This window comes from Anthonomus grandis, chromosome 10 (genome assembly GCF_022605725.1).
Source record: "Anthonomus grandis grandis chromosome 10, icAntGran1.3, whole genome shotgun sequence".
Lineage (NCBI taxonomy): Eukaryota > Metazoa > Arthropoda > Insecta > Coleoptera > Curculionidae > Anthonomus > Anthonomus grandis.
The window spans coordinates 2,338,710-2,349,989 of NC_065555.1; the positions used below are offsets into that span (position 1 = coordinate 2,338,710).

Below are 11,280 nucleotides of genomic sequence, written 5' to 3' on the forward strand. Positions count from 1 at the left end.
CTACAAATTTAATTTCTCTTACAGAATATATCACCGAATCAATAAATGCAAACTCTCAAGTCGATGTTATTTATACAGACTTTTCAAAAGCATTTGATCGACTAGACCACAACATTCTCATTAATAATTTCGACCTATATTATGGATTTTCTTCTTCTTTGTCAAATCTTTTACAGTCCTATCTTACCGAGCGACCACAACACGTGGAATGTTTTGGTCGTAGTTCGGTGCAGATAGTTGCCACCTCCGGAGTCCCACAGGGCTCAATTCTCATTAATACAATATCTGACCAACTTGATGTTAATAGCCTGCTGTACGCAGATGACAAAAAACTATATATTAAAATTGACTCTATTTTGGATTGTGAGCAGCTACAAAATAATTTAAGTCTTTTGAATACATGGTGTAAAAATAATAATCTACCCCTTAATGCGGCTAAATGTAATGTTGTCTCATTTGGCTTAAAGAAAAACTTCATTACTTACAACTATACCATAGATGATGTTATTCTGCCTAGATCAACTGAATTTAGAGATTTAGGGGTGATCTTTGACAGCTCTTTCTCTTTTCAACCGCATATTTTAGATATTGTCAAGCGCAGTTATAAAATGTTGGGATATATCATCAGGAACTCGCAAAATTTTAATAATGTTCTTAGTCTAAAAATCCTGTACTTTTCTTATGTCAGATCAATATTGGAATATGCATCCCAAGTTTGGTCACCATATTATACAAATCATATTCATGAACTTGAAAATATTCAACGAAAATTTCTCAAATATCTTTGGTACAAGAGTGACGGAGTGTACCCAGAAATTGGTTTCCCACATCAGCGTTTATTGGAAAGATTTTCGTTTGCTTTGCTGGAGGATCGGCGAAAATCTGCTGATTTGCAATTTGTATTTAAGTTGGTAAATAATATTATTGATTCACCAGATCTATTGCAGCAACTAAATTTTCATGTGCCTCGCATATCAGCAAGGAATACATCAACTTTTTACCTATTAAGACCTAGAACCAACATTTGTAAATTTTCTCCTCTGCGCAGAGCATGTAACATACATGACTCTGTTCTGGATCAGTGTGACATCTTTAATTGCAGTTTGTCGGAAATTAAAAGAGTACACTTTTCCTAGATGTTTTACTTTTAATTTACTTTGTCTATATTTCTTTTAATACCATTTGCTTGTAATTATTGATAATATTGTATTCTTTTTAATTTTCTTAAGATACCTGTGTTTTGTAATTTATTGTTGTAATTTTTCCACTCATTAATTGGAATTTATTCTGTGGAGTGGTGTAAATAAATAAATAAATAAATAAATAACTTTCAGAAAATGAAGGTTAAATTAGCGACACAGATATTTAGTCACTCTGTTGCAGTAGCATTGCATACTTATATTGATTTTAAAATTCTTCCAGAGGCAGCAAAAGTTACTGCAGATTTCATTGAAGAAATGAATAGATTATTTGATATTCTAAATTCGAGTGCAAAATTTCAATGCTTTCATGGGAAATGAAAAACAAATTTTGTTTTTAAGAGAAATGGACAACTTATTTAAAAACTTAAACGTTATAAATGTTAATGGGAAAAATATGACAAAACAACTTAAATTTATTTTTGGTTGGCGGATAGTTTATTTTGAGTTGGAGCAAGATTGCTTGGAAAACTTTTTCAGGCAAATCAGGAATTGTACTGAAAATGTGAAAAATCCAACACCCATACGGTTTTGCCGGGCTTTTAAAAAAAAATTTGGGCTGGTTATGAATAAAACATTACGTTTATTACTTATAATGTCTATGGTAATGATATTATTAGTCTGACAAAATAACAAAAACGTCAAAAAGAGTAGTTATCAATCATTTAAAATTCAAACATGTCATTACTTGAGTAGTAGTGATGTAACCAAAAAAAAAAACAGAACGGTTTTAAAAAAAAAACCGTTTTTTATTGTAAAAAAAACGAAGCCTTCGGTTTTTTTTGTTTTAATTGTTTTTTTTTTAAATCTGGGTTTTTATGTCGGAACTGTTTACTTATTGCCAAAAATATTATAAAAGGTAGGTATAATATCAAATATTTATATATCAAAGTTAGTCTTATTTAGTTTCTTTGTTTCTTAAATAATTTATTTAAAAAAACAACCTATTATTAATTAAAAACATTTATTTTTATTCAAAGCCTTTAAATGAATCATCACTGGATTCGCTATCCATATCTTCAAGCTCTGAAGGTTTACCCTCTTCATTATTTATTTCTGAATCCGACTCTGATGCCTCAGAACTGGATATGATCATTGCTTCTGGTTCAGAAACTACTGCAGGATTTATTGTTAAGCTAGAGCCAGCAGTAGGCTCTGAACTGGATGATTCCTCAAGTTGACTCATTAATTTTAGGTTATGCGCTACATATACGATTTTTGAGGCTCTGTTGTTGGTGAGCCTATTTTAATGCAATTCAGGACACCCTGTATATTTTCTTTATTATAATTTATATTCTTTCTTGAGTTTTCAGAGTTTTAATACTAACTAAGTAACTAATACATACCTTTTGCCTCGATTTTTTCTTGTATTGTTTGTAATGGTCCAATTTTTTGCTGCTTTCCGTCAGTCAGTCCATATTTTAATTTAATTTCTTCTGGGCATTTTTGGCACTTTTTAATGTGCCCTACCATACGTGTCCCATTTTTAGACATTTGAAGAGCACAAAACATGCACTCTACTTGAGGAGTTTTGCTCTGAGTTTTTATCATTTTAAAGAGGGAATACACTTTACAATTTTTCCTTCTCCGGGAATCACGCGAAGAACTCGAAGACATTGTAAATATTTAATGTTTGTCAATATACAGCAGGTATCAAATAATTAAATAACATAAGACGCAGGAAAAATGCTTTTGATTGTAAACCTATTTACTAAATCAGACTTACTTAAATAAGCACGAAACGCAAACAATTTTGCAGTAAGACTGGTAAATCACAAAATAAAACCAGAACACCTGCAAAAGCAGATCGGTAATTCCCCCGGTTTTTAATTTTCAACGAAGACGAACGACGAATGACGAGCGAAATTTCGGCGATTTCCCGAAGGCAAGGCAATGATGCTAACGTCACAGCATAAAGAAAGTTTCTTTATGCTGTGATATTAGGTAGGTAGTTTCTTGGTCAGTTAAGAAAAGAGCATGAAAGGAACGTAAAGCTAAGATTTAATTGTGTACATTTTAATAAACTTAATTTTAAAGCTATCTACCAAGTGTTTTTCTTACAGTTATTTGTTCAAAAGAGATACTTAATAATATTCTTTCAATTTCATTTTAACAATAATACAAAGTGCCTTTAATTTCAAAAAATTCCATATATTACACGCTGCCCGCCGCGATGTACGAAAATATTCCTTATTAAAAATGTTTCAAACACCCCCCGTATCGTAAAGGATTGCCGTCGAAACTAAATAATGATTTACGACCGCGTAAAAAAAGTCGGCACTGTTTAGAAGTCCCTACTTCAAACGGCCGCAAGAGAGTGAACCTACTGTCTTGTTCTTTATACTGTGGCCGAGTGAAGCAACTTGTATTTTATTCAGTAAACTTTGTTTATACTTACATAAATTTTTACACTTGGCGCCACCTAGCTTCGAAAGCGGTTACTACACATAGTAATTCATCGATGAAAAATGACGCGCCAAAATTGAAGAGAAAAAAAACACAAGTTATATTTTTTTATTCTGTTTAATACTTCAAGAAGAAGGATGATGGGCGGGTAAATTTATTGCAGTTAACAATAACTTTCGCAGATGAAAGCTTTTTTTTTATTGCACTTATAGTCGTGCCATTTATATTCCCGTTTATTGGACATTCCCGCGTTACTTAGGCACACACAATCTTCAGTTCCATTTCGGTTATCTGGTTGGTGACCCTTCTTATCGCTAAACCAATTGGTATACAGAAACGGCGTGCCATCTGGGAACCAAACAAAGTCCGAAATCGTTTTTTTGGCCCCGAGCCTCGTTCCTGCTATCCAATAGACTAAAAGCGAAACATTATAGATATATTATAGAGGTAAAAACTTCATATTTTTAGTTTTTAGCGCAATTTGGAAAAGGAGCATGAGCAAAAGACGCCATATAATGAAATGTACCGCTAAATATGTACATAAAAATGGTACTCACAGGGTTTTAATTCATGTTTGCCTAACAAAAGTTCTTTTCTGATCTCATCGGACTCCTGCTTTGAATGGATCATAAGAAGACTCATGTTCCTTTCAGCACAAAATGTGAAGGCTTGAAACCACGACACTGCTATTGGAACCACTGCGTAAGCCTTAACTGTAAAAAAATACATGCAATTAAATAAAATGAAAGATTCTGGTGAGCTTAACCGGTGTGGGTGCTGGTTTAAGAAAATGGCGCCAAAATTTTGAAAATGGCCCTTTGTCTAAGAAACCGGATGACAGTAATGACAATTTGACCAACTAGTGATTTCCACTTGAACGATAAACCAGACAGAGATTCCTGTTTGGACGTCTAGAGCCGATTGAGCCGTCTGATGAGTCAGTAGCTATCTGCGTAAAATATTGAAGGGTCAATATTGTTAGTTTGGGTATGGGTGAAAACTAAAAATGTGTGTTTAGTGTGGGTAACTAATGTGCGTGTTTTTTTTTGTGAGAGATACTATGTTAATGTTCTAAATTTTTTGGGTGGGGGTGTATAATTAAACTTAGTCTCTTACAAGCGTTTCTACATTTTTTATTAGTTAGTTTTTTTAAGTTTTGGCCACAGTGTTAAAGACCAGAATATGCCTTGGCAGAATTCTGAATTTGTTGGCCTTTTATTTGCATAAAATAATAAATGTGTATTTTTTTTATGATGAGTTTGCAAATAAAAAATATTTAAGAGATAAAGAGAAAAAAGTATTAAAAAAAATCCGTACCGGTTTTTTCCCTTTTCTCGCATAAAGTCTTAACATTGAAATTCGATGGCACCGTTTTAGGTATATTGTCGTTATCCAGAAGAAAAGCGACTTTAATGCATGAAAATAAAATAAAAAATACCAAGAAGGTATTTCGAAAACACATTTTCTTTCCACTTAAGACACTTTATCGAACACGCCAACTAACTCACTATTAAATTATTATTAGAATCAACGGGTTATAAATACTTATATTTTTATTTTCCATTGTTCATAACATCGGCATATAAAAAGAAAATTACTCCATTGTTCGATTTAATGGACCAGTTGGGTTAATTAATTAATATTTTTATATGTTTTTTTAATTAAAACCAAATCTGCGTCCTTATAGCGGCAATATATAATATTCGGTCTGTAATATTAATTTTTAATTCTTTTTTTCAGCAAGGATCTGCAACTGCACTGGACAAAGTTCGGTTTGTTTGACATTCACGGATCTTTACCTCAAACTTCAATTCAGACCAATTAATACGGTACCTCTTTATAAAAATCTCCTCGAAGTTTGCGTAAAAGAGCAATTACTCTTTAATTAATTCAGTATCGGTTCAGTATCGGTTTAGCAGTCGTACAGAGTAGACGTCTATACTCGTAGGAGGCGCCGGTGCTCAGTTTTGTTTTGTTTTGATTTGTTTTAATTTAATTTAAATTGTTTTGATCTAGTGTTGCGTGTTTACATTAACGTGCTATATTTTCGCGGTACAAGTGTTTCCAAAAAAACTAGTTAAGTTCCTGCGTCAGTAAATGTTTTTGTTTTATAATCAGTTCCTGTTTTGACTAAATTTAAATTATCTGGCTACCATTGACCTTAACTTGAAATAATTGAACATTAACCGTAGGACGTGCAATTGTGTGTTTTGTTGTACGTTTGTTTCCTGCGTTGGGTTCAAGTTCAAGTTACTGTTTACTTGCAGTTCCTGTTTTAATATTTATTTCAATTTTAATAACATTGCCTTATAATCTAAAATGAACCGCAGTTTCAAATGTTGTCAGAAGAGGGATTTTCCAAATTATTGCTGCATCTCTTGTATTTCAATATTCCACCCAAGTTGTCTGGAAAGAAATTCTGATGCCATAAAACTGGGAGGCTATAGGATTTTATGCTCACAAAGATGTCAAGATGATTTTAATGAAAGAGATCAGGAAGGAAAAATTAATGAGCAAAAGATTTATGATTTGTTGACAGAATTGAAAGAGAAGGATAGACATATGGAGAGAATGAGAAGAAACAGCATGGTTTTTGAAGATGAAGTGTCGGAGGCCGAAAAGAAGTTTTCCTCATCCCTGGAAAATCTGCATAAACGGAATGAAGAGCTTAAAGTTGAATTGGAAAACTTAAAAATTAAAGAAGGTGAATTGTTGGCATTACTGGAAGTGAGTGAAAGGGCAAGTCTTAAGTTCAATTCACAAATAAGCGAGCTAAATATCCTAAATAAAAATTTAATAGTAACGATAAAAACATTAGAAAATGAGCCTTCAACCTATAAGACTGAAATAAACTTGCTACAAAAAGACGTAAACGACTTAACTAATTTAAATAAGAAGATGTTAGACTCCGTAAAGGTGTTGGAGGTTGAAAAAGATACCTGTTGTTCCGACATTTGTGCATTGAAGGAACAGTTACAGATATCCAAATCTGTTGTTATTAATTCTCCAACACAGCTACCAACTAGGCCAAATACACCTGACGATAGTCGACCTCGGCTTCTCTTTGTTGGTGGAAATTGCAGCAGAGTCTTCCTAAAACATTTACGTTTAAAGTTTGAAGCTTACTACAAGGTCCAGTGTTTCCTGAAGCCGGGCAGTTCAAGCAGTGAGGTGATTAGGACAGCATGAAATTTAGTTAAGGACTTTACGAAAGAAGATTTTTTAATAGTAATGTTAAATGGAATTTGCTCTTCATCTGATGTTTTAAAAAATTTAATTCAAAATCATGTTGATACAAACACTTTAGTGATGACAAGCCCTTATACTTATTTAAACCATAATGTTATCTATAATAGTAATAAGGCCCTTTATCGTACTTTTCATGAGAATAATATTAATCTGTGTGGGATTTTGGAGTCTAATCACGCCAGTAACTTTGGTTCAGACAGGCATCATTATTACATGCACATATTTTCAAATATTTTAAAATAAATATTTCATCGAATAAATTGTCTTTGAATCATCAAATTAATGAGTCTGAACTAGTTACTGATCGTGAATTGGATTCTTCTTTTTTATAGACGTGTCCACGAAAGTTGAATCTCATTCATGTTCATATTCTACTAGTAAAATTGAAATTAGCTCTTCGAAAAACTTAAGTATCTTTATTCTTAATATACAATCCCTAAGAAACAAGATGGATGAGCTTCATCTTTTGCTGGACACATGTAATTTTCCTGATATTGTACTTCTGACTGAGCACTGGTTGAGGCCTAGTAAATGTTTTTTAATATCTGATTATCTTCCTATATCAAATTTTTGTCGTCAACAATCTATACATGGAGGAACCATGATCTTGGCTAGGCAAACAATTGAAACGATTTTTTGTAATATTGATAAGTATGATAATCTTCTGTTAGAGAATGTTTTTGAATTCTCTCTTTCTTTTTGTAAGCGTTTTAATTTATATATTCTTTGTGTTTATAGGCCACCTACAGGAGATATTGCTATGTTTCTGGACAAACTTGATTCTATTTTATCCCAGTTGTCCCTACACTCTAAGGTTATATTGGCTGGTGACTTTAATATCAACTACACTGATGAAACCTTGCCACGTACTTCTCTTTTAAGTATTTTAAATTCTTACGACTTGAAAATGCACGTTCTTTCTCCCACACGAATAACTTCTTCATCTGCAACTACAATTGACTATTTCTGTACAAATTTTGTTGACGTTTTATGCACAGTACTCCCATCTGGTATTTCCGACCATGAAGCTATTCTTGCTAAAATGCCATATAATACTGTATCATCTTCATCTCATTATATGGGAAGAATTTTCAGCAGGAGAAATTTCAATGCTTTTTCTGCTGCTACAGCTTCGGTAAATTGGAATGCACTTGAAACGGCTTCTGACCCACTTACTTTATTTTTTCAAGTTCTGTGTGATAAGATCAATCAGTGCTTTCCTAAAATGAGGCTTAAAACTAAGAAACGAAAACCATGGGTTACAAGAGGCCTTAGAATTTCTGCTAAAAACCTCCGTTTTTTAACTAAATTGTCCAAATATACCACAAATGAAAATATCCTTGTATATCATCAGAAATACCGTAGTCTGTACAGAAAGACAATTAAAGCAGCAAAATCTAATTATTATAGGGATCGCTTAAATATGTCATCAAATAGGCAAAGAGAGTGTTGGTCGATTATTAATGATTTTAGACATTGCCATAGAAAAGTATCGGAACCGGAGTTAAGACCTGACATTTTAAACGACTATTATTGTGATATACCTAATATCTTGCTCAAGGGCATTCGTAGTAACATTGATCCCTTACACTATCTTCAACAAGTGTCGGTTGAGCATTCATTTTTCTTTCATCCTGTCGAACTTACCGAAGTAAAAAATGAAATCAAACGCCTAAAAAACCATAAATCATCTGGAGCTGATGGGATATCTTCGAGGTTGTTACTCTTTTTGCCTGATTCAGCCTTAAATGCTTTAGTTTCTGCCATAAACAATTCTTTACATATTGGCATTTTTCCTTCATGTTTAAACGAGGCAGTGGTTATCCCTCTTCATAAGGGTGGAGAGTTGGATCAGCCTTGTAATTTCCGTCCCATTTCTATTTTGTCTACCCTCTCTAAGATAGTTGAAAAACTTGCAAAAAGCAGAATTTTGTCCTTTTTACATCATAATGGCATTTTGTCTGCAAATCAGTTTGGATTTCAAGCCGGTAAAGGGACTCATGATGCTGTTTTTAGCTTTTTGGAGAGCGTCTATGTGTCCTTGAATTCTGGAGAGTCATCGGCGGCAGTGTTTTGTGATCTATCCAAAGCATTTGACTGTGTGGATCATGGAATACTGTTATCTAAGCTCGATAAATATGGTTTTAGAGGCGTAGCATTGCGATGGCTTGAGTCCTATCTATCAAATCGTACTCAGAAGGTTTCAGTGTCTGGGCGTTTGTCTGCTTCTAGATCCCTAAAATGCGGCGTTCCCCAGGGTTCAGTGTTGGGACCACTGTTATTTTTACTGTATGTGGATGACTTGAGTTCATTGAAACTGCAGGGCAAGGTGGTTCAGTTTGCTGATGATACCACCATACTATGGAGCCATACAAATTCTGACTATATTAAGACTTGTATCCTTGAAGACCTTCAGGATTTTATCAGGGTGGTGTGCTTCCAACAGGCTCGTGTTTAATGTAAGAAAGACGTCTATTATGGGGTTTAAGTGCGATGTTCAGGGTCTGATATTTGACGAAAATTCCCTCTTGCAGAATAAAGAGTGCTGCAAGTTCCTAGGAATTACCATTGATGGTCGCCTTCGGTTTGAAGATCATATTTTACATTTAGCTGGGAAATTATCTTCTGGATGTTTCGCAGTAAGAATGGCAAAACAAGAGCTGGGAGGGGTGGTTGCACGTTCAGTGTACTTTTCACTTATTGAATCTCATATTCGGTATGGCTTGCCTTTTTGGGGTTTAACTAATAAGGGGCTACTTAACATTATCTTTGTTATTCAAAAAAAAGCAGTTAGATACCTGTGTTCTGCTAAGTTAAGAGATTCTTGCAAACCCCTCTTCATTTCTGAAAAAATCCTAACTCTTTTTTCACTCTTTATCGTAGAAACAGCTGCTCTTATTCACAAAATTCCCAAACTACCCTCTGACACTGGCCATTTGACTCGTCGTGTAAATGATGTTCCCCTACCTATTCCTACGTCTTCCCTTACTAAAAACTCATTAATTTACATAAGTAAAAAAATTTACAATCATGTTCCTCTGTGTGTTAGACATATATCGGATATTAAGAAATTTAAAAGAGAATTAAAGTCGCTTTTATTGTCTAAGGCATATTATAACCTGGATGACTTTTTTAATGATAGGTTTTAACCTTGGACATGTTGGAAAGTTTTCTTTTTTTCCTTTTTTCTTCTCTAGTTTTGTCAACAAGTTTACCTTTATTTAGTAATTGATTGTTTTATTTAGTTATCTTTAATTTAAGTATGTTCAAAAAGTTTTGTCTTTTTGTGTTTAATTTTGTTCATTGTTTTGTCAATTTTTGAAATTGTATTTGTGTTTTGTTTTTTTAGCTTGTAGGATGCTTGTACACAAGATTATTCTTACGTAATATAGCACATTTTCTTTCTTTCTTTCTTTCTTTCTAATTGAAAATCAGTCCGGAATTAGCAGTGATATCTTGAACTAGTTTGAATCTTATTTGGGTAATAGAGTACAACCTGTAAAATACGTAAATAGTCTTTCTGAGGTTCCTAATGGTGTGTTTGGTATTCAGCGAACAGTTTTGGGATATGGTAAAAGTTTTACTTTTTAAGACATTTTTAAATCTGTACAAATTTCTAATATGCATATAGCCTATATTTAATTTGTTCTTAATGTGTGTCTCAAAAGAAAGGTTAGAATCTAAAGTCAATCCTAATATTTTCACTTCATTGACAACTGGAATTTTTTCTCCATTAATCTCAATATTTATATTTTCATATAAGTGTCTCAGAATTCCTGACTTACAGCCATATAAAATGATGTTAGATTTAGCAGGGTTAATTTTTAAGTTATGCTAATTGGAAAAATTAACTATGTTTAGTATATCCGATTTAATTTTTTGCTCAGAAATATTAAAATTTAAAAAATTTAATGGCATGTATATTTGAGAATCATCAGCATATTGTTGTAATTTACAATGTTCAATACAGTTAGGCATATCCGCAACATAAATCGAAAATAAAAGAGGTCCCAATATGGAGCCCTGAGGAACACCAACTTCCAAGTCAAAATACCTTGATTGCTCCAAACTTCCATTGTTGGTTTTTAACAACACCGAATGTGATCTATTTTTAAGATAGGAATCAAAAAACGAAACTGTAGATTCGGAACAACCAAAATATCCCAACTTTGCAAGGAGCATTGAGTGATTTATAGTATCAAATGCTTTGCTAAAATCAAGCACCGCCATGCAAGTACTTTGTTTATGTTTTTCGTTAAGTCTTATATTATCTAACATTCCCACCAGACTAGTAGTTGCGTATCTGGAAGTATACCAAATGAGTTAACAAAATTATAAAGTTGTTGGTGAATATGCTTTTCTAGAATTTTAGAAACTACTGATAAAATACTTATAGGCCTTATGTCTTTTAGTTCTTTTGGATTAG

At 33.1% G+C, this 11,280-nt stretch overlaps 1 protein-coding gene across 1 annotated transcript; it reads right to left on the minus strand.

Annotated features, from left to right (window-relative positions):
- Positions 1-3,703: 3,703 nt before the first annotated feature.
- On the minus strand, positions 3,704-5,124 carry LOC126741618 (L-selectin-like). The gene is made up of 3 exons (XM_050448129.1): positions 4,923-5,124; positions 4,163-4,318; positions 3,704-4,019 (listed from the first exon to the last, which is right to left on the minus strand). Exons 1-3 carry the CDS (start codon positions 5,065-5,067, stop codon positions 3,769-3,771), a joined length of 552 nt encoding a protein of 183 aa, XP_050304086.1. The 5' UTR covers positions 5,068-5,124; the 3' UTR covers positions 3,704-3,768.
- Between the last annotated feature and the right edge of the window lie 6,156 nt (positions 5,125-11,280).